Source organism: Leptosomus discolor, chromosome 2 (assembly GCF_034619465.1).
Source record: "Leptosomus discolor isolate bLepDis1 chromosome 2, bLepDis1.hap2, whole genome shotgun sequence".
Lineage (NCBI taxonomy): Eukaryota > Metazoa > Chordata > Aves > Leptosomiformes > Leptosomidae > Leptosomus > Leptosomus discolor.
The window spans coordinates 106,782,755-106,809,269 of NC_141392.1; the positions used below are offsets into that span (position 1 = coordinate 106,782,755).

Genomic DNA, 26,515 nt, shown 5'->3' on the forward strand with positions numbered 1-26,515 from the left:
AACAAGAGCTACATGAAGGTGGAAAAGAAGAATTAAGTTGACATGACGACAGTTTTTCAACTACATATTAGGAAAAAAATACAAAACAAAACCTAAACACATACACATAAAAATACTTTGTCCTTGAGATTTCATACCAAATGTTTGCCAGGAAAGACAAAAGTCTGGGGCCTTGTAGGCCCTGAGGCTGTCACTCAGATGGTCTTGGGCTTCCCAGTGCTCACTCATTACTTACTGTTTCTTTGCCCCTCGGTTTCTTGGTGGACTTGCCAAAAGTCAAAATAAATTCCACTCAATGGGACAGAATTGCATCAGAAGTGCCTTTACCAGGACACACTGGGGATGCCATTGGCCTCTTGTTCTCTTTAAAATATCTCATCTGAATACTGGTATAAATATTCAAATTATGATGGAATAAGTCTTTTCATTGGACTTGGAAAACAAACATTGAGAATTTCTGTAACTCCACCTATGTTCCCTTTTGAATATTTACAAAAAATACAAGTTGGAATATTGATATTGCATCCATAAAACAGCATTGTCTATTTGTTTTATCACTGTGTAGAAGATGGACATGAGGTCCCCATTGATACTCCATAATATAAATAGAATAAACATATGCAGAGTACCAGTATGTTCACATGTGTTGTCTATACTTTTTCTACTCGAATTAAAATAAACCAGGATGGACCAGTGTATGTGCTCACGTTCATCATGCTTATAACAGCAAGGATGGTTTAGTGAGAGGGTGTTGGAGGAAATCACAGTTTAGCTAATGATGCAGTTTCTGCATGGAGGCAGCAAACGAAAATACTTTCAGGGTTCAGTGTCAGCCACTCTCTTTTTGTGTTAGGTTAGGAACAGGTTCACAGTTAAGAACTTTCTCACAATTACTTGATATATTATTTGAAACTCAATTAATCAGGCATGGATTCCTATGAAAAAGTGATGAAGAGACTTTGGACCACAAATGGCTTTATTAGCAGGCATTTTATTAGTAGTGGTTTGGACTTTTCTGTTATTACAGTTCTCTAACTTATGGGAAATATCGCAAAATTCTTATGATGCAACAGATAAAATACTGGCTCTGCTGGAGCTGGTGGCAGTAATCACAATGACTCGACAATGGGCAACATCTCACAATAGGCCCTAACAAGGAAAAAAAACGTAGCTATCTGATGTTCAACTCATGACAACTGGGGGACAACACGGAGTAGTAACCTTCCCTAAACCAAATTTAGTTTTCCAAAGCATTGCTTGCTGAGATTCAAACACATTAATAAACAGACACCCAGGTACGCCTGTGTAACATAGGTATGCATCTGAACAAAAAGCAGAGTTCCTCCAACAACAGAATAACAAGGAATAAAAAATTTCTGAGGTTTTTTAAATGCTAAAAATTATGAACAAATTAAATTGGAAAAAAATTACTGTCATGTGAAATTACTGTAAAACTTTTAAAATAATTTGAAAAGAGAGAGAATAGTTATATTACACGTTTTGGATGTGGAATTGTTTTTTACCCTACTTCAAAAAAATATTATTTCACGAGTACCCAAATATTTGTTTTAACTCAGATTTACCAATTCATGTGAGGATCATAGTCATTACAATTTTGTCTCCCCATAATTTTCCTCTCTGTATGATATTAAATTACTACCTCATTTTCAAGCCAGAACTTTAAATGTAGCATTTCTTCTCACTCCTTAGAAAGTGTCAAGGACTGAACAGCTAAAGTGTTATTTACCTTTCTTAATACATGTTACTTAGCAGTGTGGAAATTCCTCTCATTCCTCTGAGTACTAAATTTCTCATCAAACCAGTAAACCAGAGTGGGCTAAGATGGTTTTAATAATCAACCTCAGCTAAGTATCTTTTGAGGGCATTTGAATAATTTTATTTGAGAAATCTGAATTATTCCAATTTTTTAAAAAAAGTTTTAGCAGAATCATTCATGGAACTTTTATTTAATTTCTGCGGACAAAGTAAGGCTGTGTGAAAAAACAAAGGTGGATTAGAGGAAGACTGGGATACTGACTTGGTAGTTTTGCAGACTTTTACCATCATATTGCAAGGAAGGGAGCAGCTTTTCCCTTTTTGGAGCTCTTACCAAGCCACTGTAGTGGGACTTTACTTGGGATTCAGCTTTAAACTACAACTTTTTCCATGCTGATCAGAAAACCCTCAGCTGCAGGACACTCAGCTGACCTCAGGCCATCACATCTCTCCTCCACAGAAAAACCCCAGCAACCCCAAGGCTACAAAAACATATGTCCTACGACAAATGTGTTAACCAGACTTTCATTTAATCGTGTAGATATTTCCCTGAGAATATTAACAGAAAGAAAAACATTTATATATTTGCCTAACAGAGATGACAGAATACAAAATACAAATAAGTAGCACTCACGAAAAATATTTATGTCTTTCTAAAATGCTACTGTGCCTAAAAAGTAAAACTTCATAAACACTGCATTAATCTTTAACAAAAAACATTCTCAAAATTTACCCCAGTTACATTAGCAGAAAATAGATCTAGAGCATAATTAGGGAAAAAGTAATTTATCATTTCATTTGCTTAAAACTTCTCCTACAGAACTGAACCATTAGAATTTTACAAATAATGAATAAACCGTGGATTAAGATGACAACAGGACATATTCTATGAAGACATTAAATTGTTTTCTGGCAATTACTACTGTTTTCAGAAGAGTTAAAAGAAATAGCATTTTTCCAGAAAGCAAGGCTGATAAAGGCTAGAGGTACCGGTCACATATTTGGGAAATGAACAACCAAATAGGTTACCAGTTATCAGAAAATTAGAAATAAAGAGTTTTAATTAAAAAGTTTGCTAGATCCCCTATGAGGCTAATTTCTGTTTGTTTGTTTATTTTAATGGACTCTATTGAAAGTCATGCAGTTTAAGGAAAATAAAACCCCGATACATTTGTTTGGAACCAAAGGGGGAGAATGGTAAAAAGTAATAGCAATATCAGGCATTGTAGACTTAAACCTTACAAGTAAATAAATATAGCAAAGAGAGATTTATATAGAAACATAAAGGAGACGGTGAAATTAGCACACTAATGGCAAAGAAATGAGATCTGGAATCACTGCGGGTGTTCAAAGAACAAAGTAACACGACCATGACAGCAAGAGCGGCAGAAAGCACAGAAGGAAACATGACCTAATCCCATTTCTGGAAGGGTGAGGTCAGCAACTCAGCACTTTGACAAACTTATAACATACCTTCTACCACTATTACTTCATTCACCAAAGGCAAAACAATGTACATTACATGTTCCCTTTTAGTATTTCCAGAACGGATACATTTCTTGGAGTCTTAATTTCCATTTATCATACATTCATTGCAACGTTGTCATGTTTGATTCCTCACCTCTCCATTTCTTACTAAGTTATTTTCATTCTCCATATTTATTTCCTTCCTTTCTTTCACACTAGCTTCTTGTTCACTGCTCTGTAAATACCAAGTACCTTCACTTTATCTGGACAGGTTTTTTTAATCACTAATTTTTTTTTTTTTATATTTTTCTGTATCTTCTCCCTAAATTCTTTCTTTTTAACTTAACATCATTTTCCCCACTGCTGATTCCAAATCTTCTCATATCCTGCATGTTAAAATGACAGTACGTCTCTTCCTTCAATTATCTTCTCTCTTGGAGAACAAACAGTTGACTTTCAGGATCAGGATGGATTATTTACCAACTTTCCACAAATCTGCCTGCATCTATACTACAAGGTTGGGAAGCTTTGCTTTCTCATCTTTCTGTACTACCACCTCTAGTTAGTAAACTGAATAACTTGCAGGAAGTCAATTAAATGTATTCAGTGTACCATATACATCATGTACACATATACATCTTATATCAGTAGCAAAAAATTACAAACGTGTTACCAGTTATTTTGCTCATATGAAGGAAACTTTTAAAGTTTATTTCAGACAGGAGTGTTTACAGTATCCTTTGTAGAAGGGGGAACATAAAACCCACAAAATTATACAGAATCACTGAAGTGCAGAAATGCCTTTTTGATCCTTACTAAAGAACCATATTGTCAACACTAATGTGTATGAAATAAAGACAGATAGACAGAAAGGTAGAGAAAAAAAAAGTATCCTCTCTGTTTCATAGCAAAAAAATAATTATATTTCTTTCCAACTTTTAATATATGAATTCAAAGACAAACTATTACCACAAAGAGCACAGCAAGATCGTGCAAAAATGTTTATAGTTCAATTACATAAAGAACAGGACAACAAATATTCCTAAAAAATAAGCTTCAAAAATCATTTGTGCATAATTTTCTTTTTATAACGTAAAGACCAACTTTCACAATGATGAATATTTTTAATGCACAGAAATTTCAGAAAATATCATTACTCTTTGTCATAATTTCTTCTTCAGACAGACAATTGTGAAAACATATATACCTTATAAAACTCTAAGCTCAATTTCAGAAAGAAATAGTGCAAAGCAGCATTTGAAAATTCCAGGGCTTCTTTGACACTTGCTGGAAAAACATTTTGTCTGAGAGCGCAAAAACTGATCAGCAGCGATACAGGAACGGGCCTTGACATCTATCTGTCAGACACTGGCCTTTTTTTTTAAATAAATATACTGTGTTTTGTTTTATACTTACATATTTTATATATCACTATATAGTTACAAGTATTTTTTATACCTAGTTATATATTCATATTTACTAATAGCTATACATTTTATATTTATATTTTGCTAAAACAGAGACAATGAGAAATGGCCCATTTTCTAAAACTACTCAGTGAATTACACATTTTCAGAACCATCTGCAATCCAGTATTTGAGTTCTTGTAAGAACAGAAGTAACATCATGAAATATAACATTTTATGAAACATCACATTATAAGTTAGGTTTGCAAACATCCATAGAATCCGGCCATACAATACCTCAATTATCCCAGATTATTTGGCTTTATATTATTAAATTCTGAATAGTATTTCTAACTTTTGTACAACCTCTTCCCTTAATTTCTACTTCAGTCGATCCTATTTGGAAGAAATGGTCTGTTTTGTTCCCTTAGTTCTGCAGAATACAGCTAGCAATGTACTTAGCTGAAATTTTCACAGCTAAACTGTGTTTATTTGGTACCTTTAAGCCTTCTGTATTGATTATGTAATCAGTACCAGCATTTTTACAATTTTAAGGCTTTACAGTTTAAAGCTAAACATTTATATCACAGCCATTGAAAATGGCAAAAAGATCATCTTAAAGTTTATTTTAGCGAAACAGGGATGGCTTTAAAGAACTCTCTGCAATTGAAGGAACTGAACTTTATATTAAAATTTTCCAGGGAACAAGAGGAAAAGATTTTCCTCTTAACCACACAGATATAGATAAACATTACTACATGTATATGAAAACAAATCATAGTTGAGTTACTTCTTCTCACTTTTATTGAACCGAACAGAGTGCACAGTTGAGTTTTATCTCAGGTTTACTACAGCTAGGCAAAGGCAAGTCTGTGAAAACAAAGAACTAGTAAGAACCAAGTAGTATTTTTGCACTGTTGCTGACTACAGAAAGAAGCTTAGCCATCCTGAACTAGTAGACCTACTCCTCTACCAGATCCACCATACAAAATTTATCTCATAACAAATACAATCATCATGGACTTTAATAATCCATTGGGGACAGTCTGGTCAATATTCTTTTTCCTCCTATTATACAGAGATTAAACAATTTTATTACTGAACGGCAATACACAAACACGAGACCAGGACATGTAATCACACACAGCTTGGAAAACCAGGTTCTGTGTCTGCACAAATGTATGTGATTATTATTTTCCTCCCTTCTCCCACCTCCTTAGCACTATTCAGGCTGTATCCTTGAAACCTAGATGGAAAGGTAAGCTTTCGAATTGTTTCCAAAACAATGAAATCTCAAAGTGACCAATTTTTTCTGTACAGCATTCAAGCAATGATCAATACTCCAAGACAACGGAGTGAAACTTTTCTACATGAGGTGGAGTCCAGAGACTGGAGCTGAGAATCCATGACAACTCACTATTCAGTTTTAGTCTTTTATACGGATAAAAATAACATTCTTTGATGCCTTTTGTTTGTTTGAATGGTTAATACACTATTTATGTTTGTTAAAAAAGGGAGGAGTCAGTCTTAAAAGATACAGGGTGCCTGAAGACATAGAACTTATGACAAATCATATAGGTACTTTTCTATTTTGTGTTTGACTTAATTTTTCTCTTAAAAATTTACACTGCATTTAGTCAAAAATCTAGGAGTAGTTAAAAAGTTTATAGAAGTTACAAGCTTCTGCAGACACAAATCTTGGACTAGCGGCTTTAAATCACTTTTCAAAACACACATGGTAAAAGTACCTGTATGGAGGTTTCAGTAAACCTTTGAAGAGGTGACTTCCTAAATCTTCCAACACACCTCTTTTAAAATTATCTTTTAAGTTGCACATGGTAAACAGAAACTAGTAACTTTAAAATCTACTGCCTACAGGTATCAGTGTTTTACATTAGCAAAACTCAAAACACCTACTTATAAAAACAAAGATTCACAGTTGCCCTCACCCCACAAATCAATTTCACAGATTTTCAAAGCAGTTTATCTCCTGATATAGTGAGTCAGATTAAAACACTTTCCCATTGAAGAAGTTCAGTTACACATTTATGCAACTTACAGATATTTCAGATTTTCAAGGTCTTCAAATGCCCCACTAGGTATTCTTTTGATTTGATTGTTGTTTAGAAGCCTATAAAAAGAAATAAACAGCTGTTTATTTTAACATATAGGAACGGGGGGGGGGGGGGGGGGGGGAAGTGTAATAGCAGGTGCAATGTAGCATTAAATGGAAAGCTTAAAAAAATAACAAAACAAAAACTTTTTTCTCTTAACTGTAACTGTTAGAAGAAAAAAGTGTGATGTGCTTACTGCTTCGCAATCACTACCTTGCAGGATAAAACTCTGAAAAAATTAGACAGAACTAAAAAAAAGAAGAAAAATCTAAAAACTGAAATAATGCGGCTTTTTTTAAGAACCTGACATGAAGATGAAGGGGAAAAAAAAAATCTTCGTCTCAAGTCTATACATCAGTTTGAAATTGATAAAATCGGTATTCACAAAGATTTGTCATTAGCAGGTCATAAAAGTGACTTTTCCTAGATGCTTTTTAGCAATATTCTGTGTACTGGGCCCTTTACATCATACAGGAACACAACTCTCTGTATTCACAGATTTGCACTCATCCATCATGCAGTGGTTTAATGAAGAGAATCCAAACTTAATGAATCCTGTCTTTATTCAGGACCTGAGGATCTCAGATCACTCATTTGGACAGTTAAAACTTGAGGGTGGATATCTGACAGAAATTGCAATTCCAAACTGGGGATCAACTGCAAACAGAGGTATGATCAAAGGTAACTGGAAGTAGGGACAGCTAGTAAAAATTTCTTGGTAGCACAGATTTGGACAACATACTTTTTGGGGAAAGTCCTATCATTTCTTCTGCTGTGAACATCAGTAACAGATGTCTCAATACATTTGTTGTTACGCGCTTCAGGATAGATAGATAATAGCGATCCAAAGGTCACTGATATCACAACTGTATTGCAGCTTACACACTACTTGTGTTCTAGAAGAGACTCAAATTTGCTATCATAAAATACGTACATTTAAAAGTAAAAATAACTGTCCATCTTAACTCCTCCTCATGTCCTTTAATACATTAGAGAAGAGAAACATGCACGTATTTGTTTCAAAAGTGATCTTTGAAGGAATTACAAAGAAGATACTAATTTTACATACTATTTGCATTACGGTTTGCAAAAAGTCTTTTAGAAAACACGGACTTCTCTTCACAAACATATATGCTAACAAAGGCCTCATAAAAGGCAGCTCAGTAGGAACAAAACCTTCCAACTTCTGCCACTCCTGGCCAGCACATTAGAATAGGAAAGTTAAAAATGTTAAGAGTTTGTCGAATACCACAAACAGTGACAGAGCACTGGAACAGGCTGCCCAGAGAGGTTGTGGAGTCTCCTTCTCTTGAGACATTCAAAACCCACCTGGATGCATTCCTGTGTGACCTGCTCTAGGTGGTCCTGCTCTGGCAGGGGGGTTGGACTAGATGATCTCCAGAAGTCCCTTCCAACCGCTAACATTCTGTGATTCTGTGATTCTGTGAAGTATTTTGTAACTGCAACACATTAGTACATCTGAGCCTTTGAATATATTTGTTGTAACTCCATGATTTATCATGTGAAATTCCACTAAAGTCATTTAGCAAAATTTGGAAAAAAAATATACAGTAAAGGTCTGTATTTTTCATAGCTCAAATTACAGTATGTTAATAAAACATTAGGATGTAAATAATTTCCTCTTTTACTTCTATAGACATATACCGGGTTTTGCTTTGAAATACTTCAGGCCTAAATCCCACTTCCCTCACCTGTGTAAATACTAAAGCTGAAATTTGTGAGACCTGTGATAAGTGAGCAAATTTGGTACATTATCAAAATAATCCTATTAAATCACAAGGGTAAAGGGCCTTAGGGTTGAAAAAGAACTTACAGTGTGTTCAGGTTTTTAAGCCGTCTAAACTCTCCAGGCTGGATTTCTTTAATCCTATTAAATCTTAGGTCTCTGTAGAATAAAGAAAGAAGAATCATGTTATAAAAAAAATCTGTGTATTTTTTCCATGTGAAAAACCAAACTAAGCACAAGCCTTTTGTGACCACTGTGACCAGCCCCGTCCATAAACCACAGCTTTTGACTAAAGGAGAACACAAAACAAATCAGAACACTGTTTGACAAGCTTAAGCAGAGGATTAATCAAACCCAGCCTCAGCAGTCAATGCTGAAGGCTGCGTCTAAGTTGAATCTGTGGTCATGAAGGATGTTCTCTTCCACAGTGAAGCAACTTGTAATGGGATGTTGAACTGTATTTTACTAAATTGAACTGTCTCCACATCTTAAAAGCTGCTTGTAAATAATAAAAAATAAAAATGCTTGTAAATAAACAGATACATAAAAATTTGGATCAGAAAAAATCTCAGAAAAAAAGACAGCTTTCAATACTTTTAAGCTACTCCATTCTTTTGTTTTGGGTAAGGAAGCCTGAGTGCATTATGTTGTCCTGCTTTTAAAACCTGTAAATCCAGATGCCTGAAGTTATTTCTTATTTAATTTTACTTTGTCTTAGTTTTCACATGTTTTTACCATCTTCAGTTTCCTGATAGATCTATAGCTCAATGAGAACTTCTCCAAGAAGAAGGAAAACGGTTTCTCAAGTTGGGTGCTGCAGAGAGAGCAGGGACAAGGAGCACGGTGGCAGGAGCGCGGGGATGGGGGGAAATGCCACGGCTGTGCCAATCTCACACCTCTCTCCTGTGGAAAGAAGGCAATGGTATTTTCCACCTCTGCCTATCTCCTGTCATCCCCTGGCTCCGAGTCGCATGGTCTTGCTGCTTGCTTGCACTGGCTGGCATATTCCCAGTAGCTCAGAAACTGGTTTAACCAATGCATTGGGACCAGCAAAAGCCCCCCAGGAAATCATTTTCTGCCTGATTAGCAAACTGAATGGGCTTCCTGGGAGGCCACACAGGTGAGACTGTGAGGAAAGATCAGGACCAGGGGAAAGGAAGGATGGCAGCAAGCAGGTCTGTCCTCTTCCTGAGCAGCAGATCAAGGACAGCAGGACCTTATAGTCCCTGGCAAGCGAACAGGAGGTAGGCAAGCGGAAAGAAAGTAAAATCTGAAAGACTGATCTCACAGTGCAATTGTTCTTCCTGGAATACACACTTATCAATCGATTTCAAAAAGTAGGACATAAACATGTCATAACTTCAATCTTTGCACCAAAATCAGTCCTAATTAAAACATAACTATGCACTGCATTTTAACAGGTAATATGTTATCAAGAAGTCTCTCTGGAATTTGGTATTTAGTCAAAGGAAATATAGAAGAGCAGACAAAAAGTCAGCTGCATACTAATCCCATATAACTCCCCTGGCTGAGGTTGTACATAATGAGGGGTATAGTTGCCTGAAGTCTTTTGCAAAGAGCATACTTAAGCATCGTTCCTCTCGAATCAGCCCATCAGGGCTTATTCAGCTCTGGAATAATGGCCTCAGAAGGACTTTTTCTACATAAGCGGTTTAGGATGTGGCCTACTGTTCATTGTAAGGAAAGGATTAGACATGTGGTTCTGTTTGCATTACACTTCACCAAAATATTTGATCAGTGACTGGAATAAACGAGGGATGCAAACTGCTATACCTTATTTAGATGTGTAGTTAAACTGCCTGTAGACATGCAGGGCAGCCCCCTTACTCAAGGCCCAGTAGAACTGAGGATTTCCAGATTTAGAAGCACAAATTGTCATAGTGTGAATTTGTTCTTTGCAAAAGCACCTTCTCTAGTCATAGCTAAACAGTGTTATGTTTTGTTCATCACTCACAAAAGAAATACTCATTACACACAAAACACACATGTCCATGATGAGAAAGAGATGCTGCCTATGAATCACAATCTCAAGTGCCGAGATTTTCTAAACAAGCATTGAATGTCGTAGCCTGCACTGAGAGAAGATACAGCAGATCCTTCTGTAAGCATTATTGGACATGATACTCCACTTTACTGAGAGCTTTTTGTAGATTATCTGAAAGTTTATTGTGTTTCAAGGAAGCATTTTGATTTTGATTAAAATAATCAAAAGTGCAAAAATCCAGTATTCATTAATAGAATATTGAAAACGGAGTATTTTCCAAATGTCTCAAAATACCATTACAACTGGCAATATTTAGCTCCTAAACATGGGACTTCTCAAATTGATTTTTTTTTCAGTGCACAATCAAAAATAAATCTTTACCCAAAGTAGGCATAGACAGAATACAGAATACCTTTTTAGATATAAAAGAATATACATTCATCCATATGAAAAGCAAGCCTCTTCCCTACAGTGAAGCAAAACTGGTAAGTAACTACACAGCTTTCATGAATGCAATGAAGGAGTCAGTCCTCTGAGTCAGCATCAAAATGAGCACCCTTTTGATGTGTCATCCATTCTGCAGTAATTCACTAGTATAACTAGGGACTAGCAATAGCAATCAAAATAATTTATATTATTTTACTATCACTGCATATAGTGATATTTTATCCCAACTTCAGACACGATTGCCCTTCTCATATGAAGCTAAGACTAAATAATACATCATGTTTGAAACCCTACCCATTCATCTTCATTCTGCCTAAAGGTACTAAAAAAAAAGCCATAATAAAGCACAGCACCTAAATTTTCTCTAGATCCCAGTGCATTTGGTATCTGTAAGTAAAATGTTGGAGAAAAAACAATGTTAATCTTACTAAAATGTAGGATTACAATTTTGGTACATTTCTTCAAAGGGAAGCTCTTTCTTCAAAGGAAGTAACACTTCTAAGTGTTAAGTCGAAGTTTTTTCATTAATTTTCCAGAACAAAATCCTCCAAAATGAGAGTGAGGCAGATCACAAATGCTGCTCAAAATAAACCACACACAATCTCTTTTGTTTTCTAAATTTATATAATTTTACTTCATGAGATACTGCTTGTACGCAGAAGATAGAATTTGTTAATTCATAACCACTATGGATTCCTCAAGAAGAAATTCTATCAAACTGTCTTAATTTCCTTATATAACAGGATAACAAGCCAAGCAGATAAAGGAAATAGAAGACATTGCATACATTAGTGTAAGGCTTTTGATGCAGGCCATTCACATAAACAAACCAAAGAAATACGGTTTAGAGGAAATCTCTGTAAATCAAGTGTTCAACTGGTAGGGACAAAGAGGATAAGCAAAGACTAGTTATTAAACTGAGAGGCTGTATCAAGTAGAATTGGGCAGAAATCTGCCGTAAGGTATTAAATATTTTAAGACAAGGTTGGTAGAAGAAAAAATAAGCTTATGAAGTATGCAGACCGGCAAGTTTGGAGTGGCTGTAACTATTCCGGAAGATGTTTAGGATTAGAAACAAGCCTGAAGTTATAAATCCCTGAGAAGTGGAAATAATTAACTGAACAGTGACGAGACAGGGAAGAACCAGACAGCCACCAGTTCTTTCAAAGCCAATTAAGGTTTCAGTAGACTAAGAAAAATAATTTTAAAAGCCTTAGTCACCACTGCCATACAATTGTAGGAAAAAAAAAAAAATCCATGCTAAACAGGAGCACCATTTCTCAGGCTTAAAATGTCTTCCTCCCATGGTACAGATCCCATGTCCAGCTTATGAGAACTGACTGGATTTCAGGGGACAGGACAAGAGCCCAGAGCAAAAGTGTAACAGCAACTGGAGCGCAGGGAAGCATCCCCTCGGAGAGTGAAAGGCAGGAATGAGGACTGTGTTAGACTGAGAAATGAGTAAGGGTAGCTCAAGCAGGTCATTATGATCCAGATCTTCAAAGACATTTTGTGTTGCTGAAATAATGTGTGGTTAATCAGCATGATGAGGTTTCTTGTCCTTTTTTTTTTTTTTACAGACTAGTTCCTACCCAGCCATGCTGCCACATGACTTTTTAGTCACAAAAGCCTGTTCCCTGCCCATTCATTTCTCTTTCACCTTTTTTATTGTTCCCTATTTTGCTCTTACAAACTGACTGCATCCTGGCTGTATGCTATGCTTCAGGGCTCAGCAAGCCTGACTTCCACTGACCGGCTAGAGTGCACCAAAAGGTTAAACCAGCAGGCTGACGGGAGTCCACCCCAGTTGCCGACAGTCATTTTTCCCCTACCTAAGCTCTAAATAATAATAAATAAATAAATAAATAAACCAATAAAAATGATGCAAACACCTATTGTGATGGCACGGGATTTTAGGGTGCTATAATAACTTTTGGATAGTAATTCAAACCTAAATGTCACGCATTCAGTTTTTCAAATAAAAATCTGGTACCCCTAACTCCTAATTCGGATTGTCTCCTTTGTTACGTGTTTCACAGTGAAAATATTTACTCCTTAAAATACAGAATATGATACTGCTGCATTCTTGTATTGAATTCTCTTCGCTTGTGGTCCTGTACCTAAGCATCTTCCTTCAGAGAAATTCTGCCTGACCTCCCAAAACACTTTGCTAACAGTGTTAGCTCTTAGCTCTCGTTCTCAAACACAGCTGCATGTATATACATATGTAAAAAAAGAAGAGTCAAAAATGAACTTTCTTTTCTACATAAAGCCGTAAAATTTGTCTTTCGTTCAATTCACAAAATCATCCTAAATCCTAATGGTTACTTGCAACCTTCTTGCAACCCTCCACAGCTTAATGATTTAAGTTGTAAAAATACAATTCAGCCACACAGACTTCCACAGAAGCTAAACCCATCACTTCAAAGCATTACATCTCCCCTGAATAACACAAACAAAACATCATGTTGATGATGCCTAGTAAACTGAATACTCTCAGGATTATTTTCCTGGCCCCATGTCATCTGCTCTGTGCTAATTCATGGAGTGCGACCAGGAAATGTTCGGCAGAGCGCAAGGGTGTGTGGGCCAAGAACGTGCCAGGGAGCACACCGACAATTTAGCAATTGGACGCCCCTGAGAGTCACATTCCAGTGCCTGGGAGCAGCCGGGGTCCCACAGCACCACAAACAGCCGTGGGTCAGGAAGCGTGCCAAGCAGTACGCATCAAACGGAGCGCACACACACAGTTGCTTACCGGGCTTCCTATGTGCTGTAAGATGTAGATGTATGGCATCTAAATAAATAGAATATTTGTATATTTTCCTTTCTGTGACAACGCAAACAAGAACTGTGCTGCAGACACCTTTTGTCTGGATAAAAATAAATTCTGTTCCTAATAAATTCTTTATTTGAACTAACTGCATTCATTTGTCTCCCCCTCTTAGGCTGTCCATTCTTAACAACAGCAAACTATTTCCAACTGAGCGTTGAATATTAACTTTTAACAATACAATTATCTAGTTAAACACTGTGAAAACATCTAAATATATAAATACTAAAAACCATTATGTAGCTGCTACTGTCCCATACAATCCAATGATTCCTTGGCAGCTCCAGGCACTCCAGAATGCCATATTTAAAGTTTGCACTGGCAGTGCATAGTAGTGAAAACTGCGAGTTCTCTGTTAACACATCCTGATGGGGCAAGGCAACATTTGGGTATATAAACTCATTGCAAGTTTACAAAATAATAGTTTATAAAATAAATAAAGCAATAAATACTAAAAGACATTAATAAATACTTGGAATACGAAAATCACACAGGTTACACAGCAAACAATACAGCTTTCAAGTACATTGACCTTAAACATCAAGCATCTTACAAGAAAAGTCAATTAAAGAAGCTTCATATCTCTCTCTGTTTGAATTACAGGAATCCCTTTTAGACAAGGGACTGGTTTTACTCAGAACAAACCATGCACTGAAATTAAAACTGTAACTTTTTTATAAAAAATACATTAAGTGCACTTTTCCTTTATTCTTTTGCATTCTAATTATGGCAAAACAACACATGGGGAGGAGAGTTAAGGCTTTACATTTCATTACTTTTGCCAAAGAGTAGACTTGGTGTACTTTAATAACCTTAATTCAGATTCATTTTTGCACATGTTTGACTTAAAGATTCTGTTGCTTCATCAAACTAAGAAAATCATGAACTATTCTAAATCAAACTGATTTCAAGTAGGGCTGCTGAGACAATGTCATGTACCCCTGTCATGCCCACCTCAAGAGGTGGCAGCCTGCGGATCAAGCTGTGGATACTCAACACCAAAACAAGTCACCTCCAGTCATCACCCCACCAATGATAACCTATTTGATGTCAAGTAATAAAGACTCATTGATCAGCAGCTAATACAAAAGATGTTGTCCTAAGCGGGGCAAATGGGCACATTCTTTATGAAGAATTGTTGGAGCAGCAGCAGGAAGGAGGACATCAGGGCTTCCCAGTTGCTCCACCCCAGCCACATCCTCATCTCTGCCTGCAGACTGCGTGCCACTTATTAGAGCCTGGAGAAATTCCTGGAGATCCCTTCACTGTTATAGAGAGTGTCTATAGGAAACAGCTTTCCATTTTTTCAATTTTAATTTGTGACAGAAAAAATTTATCATGCCACAAAAACATTATATTAAGATTTTTAAGAAAAAAAGGGGAAAAAAAAATGTTAAGCTACTGCTTCATTCATAGCCATCTCTCTCTATAAACACATATAATTAGCCAATTCTAGCATGGATATAGAAAGACTGTATAATATGATGATTTAATTAAAAACATTTATCTTGAGACATAATGTACGTATGCAAAGCATACCGTCAGGCTATTAGCAAAGAACTCTACATGTCACACTTAGATCTGACAGAAATGCTGCAATTACAGAGATTTCAAATCTAGTACCACTACAAGTATTCTTGCCATTTTTGAAGGTTGTGCAAGTTTTTTATTACACACAATCTTCTATGAATTAATTCTAGTGCACTTAAATCCAAATGTAAAAGCTTTCAGAACATTAACTTTATCTAATGTATTTCGCAAGAGCAAAGACAGCTGAAAACATTCAGAACTTTGGTTATTCATCTCCCAGTCTTCCTGGGCGCAGGATGGAAACGAAAGCAAAAATAAAACTGAAGGCTCATTTGCCAGGGTGTAACAATAAGATTTACAAAATGTAACACGATGAAATAGTTTCCAACTTTAATAGCTAGAACGACCAACATACCTCCCAAATAACATGTGCAAAATCTGAGACTAAAGTAAGGGACATCACTTAGTTAGCTTTGGATGCTTTTTATTCTATTATTAAAAAATGCTTGAGAGAAGAAGTCTATATGCAAATGGAAAATTTTAGGCACAATGTGTAATTTCATCCTGTGTTTATAGCTCTCCTGATTTTTATAAAGATCAATGAAAAACTAGGCTTTCGATCCTATTTCCCTCTCAGATTAGAGAATGAATTTTAAATAATACATTTGTACTCTTTTCACTGTTGAGGCTGAGGAGGACAAGTAGCTAGTCTAACCATTGCTTGTACTAACCACAAATAATTCTGTGACATGAAACTATGTCTTACATAGTACTTTTTGGGTAGACCTGCTGCTCCACATCACCTACATTTCTGAACTTGAGAAGATCCCTTTGAATCATTTCGTAATCTCCCAACATTTGTCGTAAGCTTTTCTTCTCCGAAAAAGAAAATATTCTGTTACTTTGCTTAATAGTGTTAGATGCAATCAACAGAACAAACTAAACACCATGTTACACTTACACTTATTACATTTGCTCTGGAGGACTATTTTCCCGCCTACCGCTTTCAGATATAATGGATTATAAACCACATACATACATTCATGCTAAGAAACACTACTTGCAAATCAGACTAAGTGAAACAAACAAACAAAAAGAATTCCAAAAAAGTAGGACTTCCAAGTTTCTCCAACCTATCAAGACTGAATAAAGCCAAAGCATCAGATTTACTATCGGTGAACTAGAGCAATGCATTTAAACTCAAGCTTAGAAGATCCGTATTTTTATTAGCCTATCATATTAAAAGCATCTGAATTCATACTTTAAATTGAAAATGTTTGTATATCTTTTAGCTTTGGACAAGAAAAAGGCAATGTGGATGAAATCAACATAGTCGTATAATACACTAATGTTTGAAACATGTGGACACATTAATCCCTTCTATTATCAATCTTCATTAAAAAGAAAAATACTGAAGCATTTACCAATGAAATCAAACCTTGGCTTCTTATTAGCAGTGAAGGTAAGTATCTCACTACCTTGTTTCAAGGGTTAATCATTACTTCACCACTGATTTAGGACATGAACAAACTTAAATTCAGAGATATTTCCTCAGATAAGCAAAATCACCATAGCAGCAAAATGGAAATATCTGAAAACATATTACTGTCTTAAGTATCTTAAAAACTGAGAGGTTCTCAAATGCTAAGTGTGGATCATAAAGGAACGAGCCCTGTGCCCATCTCCCTGACTCAAAGGTAGACACTTTTAAAAGGTTCAATGAAAACTATTTAAAGATAAAACTCTCTCCATGTCATTGTAAACAGTATGGTAACAACCTTTACTACTTTAATTAGATAAATCAAAAGGAGGCAGTGGCTTTGGTTTGGTAAGAATCAGCAGAAATAACTCAAAGGATGGATTTCTCATTGTTATAACTTTCTGATATTGAGAGATAGAAAAAGTCTGAAAAAGATGTATACGTGAAAGACAATGCACTCTTATTTATCTTATTCATCTGTAAGGCTAGCTATGAAATGTTGATGGCAACAAGAAGCGACAAAACAGAAAAATAACAATCCCTTCAGCTGTGTAGTATATACTGAATCTGGAAAAAAGTGCAAAGTAGTTAATTTCCTTTTCCTTTAAAAAAAGTATGGAGCAATTTAATAGGTAAATACTACATTTGTAGATCTATTGGATTTAATAGGTGAAATTAATAATTTAAGTTAAAGAATGACCATTACATTTATCATTTGTTTAGCTCTCTTCAGATGTTTTGCTTAGGTAGGAATTGTCATAACTGGATCGCTTTGCCATTGGCAAATTCAAAAGAACAAAAGAAGAGAAAAAAAATTAATTTTTTTCTAACTGTTGAAGATTAATTACTACCCTGCAGAAATAATCTATACCATAAATGCCAAACTACTATGTTTCTCAACACAGAACAAAAGATCTGCAGATGCCAGCAAGACTACATTGCTTATGTCTACTTTATTCTTATTCTTTTTTTATTCAAGGTCATCCCAGCAGGAAATGAAAAACAGCCATCAGCATAGTAAAAACATTCAAACAGAACAGAGCATGAAAATTGCACAAAAGAGGTTATATAATCAAGTCAGTGCAGTAACTGGATGATGTCAATGGCACTTTAATGCTGCCTTAACTACTGCCCTGTAAAAAAATGTGTCACTTTGTTGAACAAACAAAGAGAAGGCCACCACTTTAAAAAAATAAAACCAAACACCACTTTCAGCTATAGCACTACTTATAGTAATCGTCACTGCTAGCAGCGTAACATTTTCTAGAATACCAGAGGAACCAAGATTTTATTTTTTTTTTCCCCTTGGTTTTAAGATTTAGCCCTAGTGGTTCTTTTAGAAACAAAATTACATCGTTCTCCTTTTTCTTGGCAATTCATTTTCTGGATTAATTCTTCCCCAATCTAATTACTAGTTACAATATGTGATTTTCTCTAACTTACATTGAGAGATTTTTATTATCTGTACATCAGCGCTCAGCACATAAAACCACTGCATTTTCAGATGGGAAACTAAAACATAATTCCTACATGGTGAGTGGGTATCGTAGTCAATAATATTTAGTATGCCATAATTTCAGTAACAGAAGTAAATAGTAGGATCACAAAAACATTGAAATCTGTAGAACAGGATGCAGAACATTTGGCAGTACTCATCTTGATCATAAAACTATGCTTACAAAAATATAAGAATTAAATCTGGATGATCTATCTATTATCTAATGAAAATAATACCTGATTTGCATAAATACATAAGATTTGTTGAAAGGGACTTTGAGCTTCTAAGTCTTTATCAGGTACAGCTTTGGTGAATGGAGAGCTTATGATACAGCCTTCTCCAAGAGCTAAGGATTTGTTTTAACTAACAATTATTTTGCCATTAGAGCTGAAAGGAAAACATTTAAATGTGAACTCAATGAAAAGCAATACAGTATTGTCTTACTAAGTCTGTAGATCCCTCTGCTGCCCTTGTTGCCAATTTTTCCAACCAGTCATGCAGTGCTGTTAATAGGACTCAAGTAGGATTTGCTGGTTCAAAGTTTTAGGCATGTAGGCTTAATTGTCAAGAATTATACATGGAAATTTTACTCTGGCACGAGCAGAGTTTTATCCACCTCCAGAGTCTTCCAAAATCAGTCCAGTACAGAAATACCGTATTTTGAAATTAGAAATCTTATGTTATAATTGCTTCTCATTCTCATGCTCTCTTAAAAAGAAACAAACAAACAAATAAATAAGAACAGCAAAACAAAACCAAAACACACACCCCAAAAATTGTCCTTTTAACAGTATGGGTAGAATTCCAAGAGATGTAATGCTATTTCTTCAGTCCGAATAAATAACAAGAAAATATGAAATCTGTCTTTATTCCTCTCAGGGAGATCTATTTTAACAATGAAAAGGTTGCTGACAGTACAGCCATGTGATTCACTACTGGTTATTTTTGACAGAAACATCCTTGGGAAAAGACTGCTTTTTTTGTCCTGCATTTGTGCCATGCCCAATAAAATAGGGCACTATAGCTGCGCATGAGTGCTGTGCTAACACAAATACATGATGGTTAAGGTCTTCAATAAAGCAAAGAGTGAACTAATGGTTGGCACAGTCTGTACTGTAAAGAGCTACTGATACACGGAAATATTTTTAAAGCATTAGCAACAGTTGGATATTCAACCTCTTCTTGGTTTCCTTCTCAATACTTATTGTTTCAACTGTACTTTTCAATTAAAAAAAAACAATTTTCTCCATTCTCCTCTATAGTAGGCTAAAGATGACACCAAAAAGAGAAGCTGACTAGTTTACAGCATACCATGAACGACTGAAACAAATGTGTTAACAGTTTCACTTGGTTTTGTAGTTAATAGTTGTGCGAATTACTACTGTGAAAAACCCCACAGAAATACTGCTTTTATGCTATAGTCAAAGATCAGTCTTTTTTTTTTCCCGGTCTACAATTTTGCAAAATAAATAATGTTTCTGCACTTCTCTGTCTCACAGGGGTGCTTAAGTCTAAAGTCTATATCCATGAAATATTGATATTCTTAGAGGAAAGAACTGAAAGCCAGAAAGAAAGATTATCATCCCCTGACCTCCCACACAGGACAAGTCACACAACAGTAGAGAAGTTCCTGTTTTAAGGCAACTATTGCTGTCAGAGAAGAACAAATCCTTTAAGACAAATACAAAACTGTGATTCAAAAAGACCATGAATCAAGCAAAACCTAATGACTTGCTAGTCATTCTAGTCATTAACTACATTCACCGTTAAAAGTGGGGTAGTCTTACCCTGCTTCCAGCTTGAGCATGTTTATCTTCAGTTTCTGCTCACTAGAAATAAACAGCTGTAAATGAGAAGTAGCATTGACCTTTTTTCTTAAAGCAGGTGGAAAGGAGATAAGCACTGAAGTTCACACACGAATTTTTTTGCAGCGGTTCTTAAAGATTTAAAAATAAACAAAGAAGCAAACAAGCAAATCCTAAAACTTCAAATATGGGTGAGCAGGAAAATACAATTCTTTGTAATTTTTCTGATTTGTTCTATGGCAGATTAGATCCTTCTTTCTTTACTGTCAGGAAAATGGATGCACATGCAATGCAAGCAAATGACTGTGCATATTCATAAAGGACAATACACACTGACACAGAAGAGTCGGCTGCATTTTATTACTGTGCCAGAGGTCAGATTGGTCCTTAAGCCTCCTTCTAGCTCTGACACTTCAGCTCCTCTCCTACAGGAGTACCCATCTGGGTACATCCCACACTGGGCAAGTATCAGTGCAGAGCTGAGGGCAATGAGCGCTCAGCAGCAGAAGACCCTACAGCTGAAAACAGGGATGTGAGGGGTGGGAAAGAAGTAACAGACTAGACAGGCAAATTAATACACTGGTATGGAAGTGCAACTTCCCCATCAGTGCAGTTTTGGGGGCTTTTCTCTCCTCAAGGCAGGAAGCCTCACTGACTCAGTGCATGGTATTTATTATACCAATAAATAACATCCAGCATCTACAATGGCAGTGACCTTACTAAAGAATGCCCATTTTGTCTCCTTCAATTCAAAAACAAGTCTTGCAATACGAGACCAACACCAAGTCAAAGGACGTGGAAAATTAAAGGAATTACTGCAATCTAAAAATAACATCTACATTTAACTCAAAAGCCTTTATTCATTGCAAATCAATGCATCACTTCCCTCTCTACTAGGCGGATTTTATCGGAACATATTTTCAACCGTTATGTACTTTCAGTTATTTCCGATACAGAGATTGCCATATTAGATTCAAACAGACTCAGAGGTGGTGTTAGAATTTATCTGGATACTTGTTCTTATAGAATGCCAAGGACATTTTACTATTCATATGGAAAGCACTATTGGCTTACATAAAGAGTAAAAACAAAAATTCGAGTACTCTATCACTTGGCTGCAGACCAGCTTCCTGGTTTCAGACAAAGTGATGGCTCTTCCTTCCACTTTATGGAAAATCTCAGGTCACCTCGCTGAAAAGGCTGCAGCTTTTGAAATCGTATTTTCTGCTTCCTGAGGGTAACAACAGGCTGCCAGCACAGATAAGTTAGCTGTTTTCTTGCTCTGCCTCCAGCTCCTCCTGCTCCTGGCAAAGTAAACTCAGAACAAGAACTGGGAGTGACAGGGCTGTGTTAGGACTCCTCCAATATTTATCTCCTCATTCCTCATCAGTGCAGACAGCCTCAGCACAGGCATCTGTGCATTCCCGTCTCTTGGGAAGAGAGAAGCTGCTTTCCGCTTATGAAGAGCAATGGAAGCAGCTACTAGAAGAAGACATTCAACCTTAAAGTACCCAACTGAATGAATTTCAGTGAAGAGAATCTCTGGGAACAGAGATTCTTCCTTCCTTTTTTTTCTTGCTATGTCCATCCTAACGTTAATATCAAAATTATAAACAAAAAGTAATTAAAGCCATTTTAGAGCTATTACTCATTTCCCACATCTGCTTCCTACTCATTAGGGCAAAAGTTATCTTACAGAACACATCAAGGGAATAAATAAAATATTAAAATATATAAAGCATAATATTAATTAATTATCATCATCTCCCACAACATGCACAATCAATCAACATCCATCTCATTCTACCTCACATGCCAAAACTAGGATTGAACCATATAAAATGCCTGTAACTTCTTTCCCTGCACATTTCTTCTCTTCTTTCTCTACTCAAACTAAATCTGGATTAACCAGATTAAAAAAAACTTGGAAAACTGGACTGTGGCAAATTACAGATGTGTCTGAAATTTCTAGAGAAGTGTTACTAGTTTGTGTATGTTTGTTAGTTATTTAAAATTCCGATGGCTTCAGAAGATCACATCTTTTTTGCTTTAAGTCACACACCCTCTTCCCAGCAGTTCTAATATTGGCAGTATTAGGTCAACAATTAATTAGAAAGCACTTTTTAATATCTCTGTAATTATTTCATCACATTAACACAGTAACGTTATTTTAATGTTAAAATTAATGTTAAAAAATTTGTAGTAAATACCAGAAAGAAGAATGAAACACTTTTAGACAGAAAAAGTTTTTACACATTTACATGTAGCTCCTAAGGCCAAAAAGTTCATTTCTGAGTATAAGCGAAGACAATTCTGAACTACTTCAGTCTTCACAGTTTCATGCCATTTTTAAAGTAATAATTCAATCTGATTTTTCCATTTTGAACACATTTCAACTTACATCCTTGATTCCATCGCCCCTTAGCAGTTACAAACTAGCTGTCACTTAGGCCACAAAAATACCATTTGGGCCACGGGGAGAGCAACTTCACAGGCTTCCCAGTAATACATTACAGCTAACACGGCCTCTCAAGGGGTCTTTCCTAGTGTTCAGACAGAAAGGGAAACGCTTTCAACTGCGTGTGTATGCACAAAATGGGGAAAGGTTAAAACATTTGATTAGTCTTGCCAAAGCAGAACAAAAATAATATTAGAAATATCTCTAAAACATTAAATACAAACCTGTCTTTTAGGAAAACCAGATGTTTTAAACTAAATACTTAGCATGACAATTCAATACATGGGAGATTAATTAAAAATTAATTCAGGAAAGTCAAAATTCTAAACGTTTCCACAGGAAGGCACTTGCTGTCGCCGTGGCGCAGAGCAGTGTGCCCCAGGGAAGCAAGGCACAGGGCAGGGGGCTCTCACTTCCCCAGCATGGAGGGAAAGTGGAAGGGGGTTTCTTCTGCAAGGAGGTCTCAGCAGGGGCATTTACAGTGGTCTGTGTGTGCAGAACCTGACCCTTCAAGTTGTATCATGAACCTGGTTTATTTTTAAGGTGAGGTGCCAGGGCCAGTTAACAGGTTCCCTCAGGAAGCAGTTCCTCCCCTCCTGCCAGGCCACCTTTTCACAGGGCCTAACGATTGGCCACAGACATCACAGGCCACAAAAATCAGGGAAATTATTTGAGTGAAACCAACTGTTTTTTCCCATGTTTATTTTTCAGCTAACTCTGAGAACTGACTGAGAAGACCAAGGGCAGGAACGAATCACTATTGCTGGCACCCAGCAGCCAAAAGAAACTCAAGTACCACTCACAGGGTGTTTCTGGGTTGGGTTTTTTTTGCCTTGAAGGGAGTGCAATCTCTGTTTCGTAAATTAAAACAGAAAATTGAATCAAAACAATTAACATTAACACAGTAAATAGACCAGCTACTTAAATACATTACTTACTATTTTCATTTAATATACAGTATAAGTAATCATCTCAAAAAAAGAAATGTTATTACTATCTGCAGCCAAAAGTTAAAAATAATCTTAGTTGCAATAAGCAGATCTATCTACTAATTACTTCTCAGCTTTGAATAATAGATTCTTAGAATGTTTCTACTACCAAAAATACATATTTACATGTCTTGGAAACGTATAAACTACTAGTACTCTGCTTGACTAAGAACACTGCCATATATATGGCTTAAAAGCAAGTGACAAAATTCTTTCCCACAAACACTTTTCACCAAATTGCAAGTTCACCTGAAAATGAACCATCTTAGACCCATAGCTAAACTATCACGGCTGTAAGACTGGTCAGAAGTACAAATATACCCTCTGATCCAGAGGCATACAAATGCCAATTTATGGCTGGGATTTCCACAAATACTTAAACACCTTAAATAGAATTTAAGAGGCTGACGAATGCGAGCCACAAACCCAGCACTTAACCTCTTAAGTGCATAAATTTCTACTGGTAAAGTTTTCTCAGGCATCAGACGTTGGACTACTACAGCAGTGTCATGGCTGAAGTCTCTCCTGAGAGATTATACACTTGCTCTGGTCTCTGGAAGGACAAATCCTCCCCATGCCCAAACCGTAGGGCTAGAGATAAGGCTGAGCTGAATGGACATTTTATTTCCTATCCACTCAAGCTTTGTCATTATACAGTTAAAATCAACAGATTTATAAAATAAAATACACCAACCAAGAGAAAAAAACAAACAAACAAATTTTAAACCCACAAAGGCATTCAACAAATTTTTCAAATCCTGATGCTATCAGAAATTTCTTACATGTGGGTCCTGACCTTAAAAACAATTTATTTTATGGGCATCTACCATCATGTCGAATTGTCTTCAAAGTTCAAAGTTAAAAAATAAAATAAATTAAGTCCACCCCAATCATCAGCTTGTTTTTGTAATGGGTTTGCATGGCAAGGTTTTGGTAGAAGGGTGGGGCTACAGGGATGGCTTCTGTGAGAAGCTCCTAGAAGTTTCCCTATGTCTAATACCGCCAATGACAGCCGGCTCCAAGAGGGACCCTGCCACTGGCCAAGGCCGAGCAGATCAGCAACAGTGGGAGCGCATCTGGGATAACGTGTTTAAGAAAGGGAAAAAGTTGTTGTGCAGCAGCAATTGCAGCAAGAGAGAGGAGTGAGAATATGTGAGAGAAACATTTCTGCAGGCACCAAGGTCAGTGAAGAAGGAGGGGGAGGAGATGCTCCAGACACTGGAGCAGCAATTCCCCTGCAACCTGTGGTGAAGACCATAGTGAGGCAGGCTGTCCCCCTGCAGCCCATGGGCGGTGGAGCAAGTATCTGCCTACACCCCGTGGAGGACCCCAAGCTGAAGTAGATGGATGCCTGAAGGAAGCTGTGAACCTGTGGGAAGCCTGCACTGGAGCAGGCTCCTGGCAGGACCTGTGGCCTGTGGAGAGAGAGAAGCCCACGCTGGAGCAGGTTTGCTGCTGGTGACCCCGTGAGGGGGGCTCACGCTGGAGCAGTCGGTTCCTGAAGGACTGCACACCATGAAGGAGACCCACGCTGGAGCAGTTCATGAAGAACCATAGCCTGTGGGAAGGACTCACGCTGGAGAAGTCATGGAGGACTGTCTCCCGTGAGAGGGACCCCACATTGGAGCAGAGGAAGTGTGTGAAGAGTCGAGGAGTCCTCCACCTGAGGAGGAAGGAGCAGCAGAAACAACAGTGTGATGACCAGACCGCAACCCCCATTCCCTGTCCACCTGTGCCGCTCACGGGGCAGGAGGGAGAGAAATCGGGAACAAATTTAAGTCTGGGAAAGAAGGAAGGGGTCGGGGGAAGGTGTTTTCAGATTTGGTTTTATTTCCCATTACTCCTCTCCGAGTTAATTGGTAATGAATCACATTTTTTCCCAAGTCGAGTCTTTTTTGCCCATGACAGTAAATGCTGAGTGATCTCCCTGTCCTTATCTCGACCCCTCAAGCCTGTTGTTAAATTTTACTCTCCCCTATCCAGCTGAGGAAGGGGATTGGTAGAGTGGCTTTGGTGGGCACGTGGCATCCAACCAGGGTCAAACCACCACAGTTTAAAGGTATTTTTTTGTTTATAGTGTCCAGAAGATTGGCTCCTGAAAAATGAAACACCCCTTCAGAGAAACAAGGATATTTTCGAAGCAAAGTCAACCTGCAAAAGCCAGTAATTAAATAAAAGATATTTTAATATTTAAGGATCCTATAAACTCAAATTCTACTTCACATAACAGACTAAGATGTATTTATTGCTATAGACTAATGATAAGATACATGTTTTTCTGATTTTCAGGAAAAGAGTTTGGGAAGGTAGTTATGGAAAAAAACAAAACCCAACCAAACAAAACCCAAACCAAAACACCCAACCAGGATACAGATTCTGTCATAAACAATGTCTGACAAGCAAGACAGGTACTTGCTCTATGCTACTGCTATTACAAAACAATTTGTCATGGATATCCACAGAAAAAAAGGCAATGAAAGGTAATGGAAAACTGTTACCTGAAGAATCTGGGTTGCACAGATATTCCTGGTTTCATATATATTGTGGGAATCCAAAATTTGACCAATATTGAAGACAAAACTAATTTGAATTCAACTTGATATTGTTGAATGGTGAGTGCCAAAGCACAACTATTTCTTATCTCTTTCTTTGAGGAATAAGGGATTACAAACACATGTCATGGAGTTACAAAACTGACCTATACAATGCACCTGAGTACCTGAGTGTGTGGGCTGCACACAATTTATTTACCTACATCTCATATCTGTTCTCTAAGTGTTGTTTACATTGCAAGTTCATAAAAAATGGAAAACTTCCCCTGTACTAAATAAAGCATTTGGCACACCCACAAATTTCTTCAGAAGATAGTTATATCTTACATCCACTAATGGATAGATATCTTTTACACAGATATGACCAGCATAAAGATTGACCCTGAATGCTGGTTAGTATTTTTTAAT

General features: G+C 36.8%; 1 protein-coding gene across 1 annotated transcript in view; it reads right to left on the reverse strand.

The window, feature by feature from the left end:
- The window catches only part of PXDN (peroxidasin), a 90,004-nt gene that overhangs the window by 52,301 nt on the left and 11,188 nt on the right, over nucleotides 1–26,515 (reverse strand). Inside the window, exons 2-3 of the mRNA XM_086461541.1 lie at nucleotides 8,598–8,669; nucleotides 6,709–6,780 (exon numbers count right to left, since the gene is read on the reverse strand). Coding sequence (XP_086317667.1) covers nucleotides 6,709–6,780; nucleotides 8,598–8,669 — 144 coding nt within the window. The remainder of the gene's footprint in view (nucleotides 1–6,708; nucleotides 6,781–8,597; nucleotides 8,670–26,515) is intronic.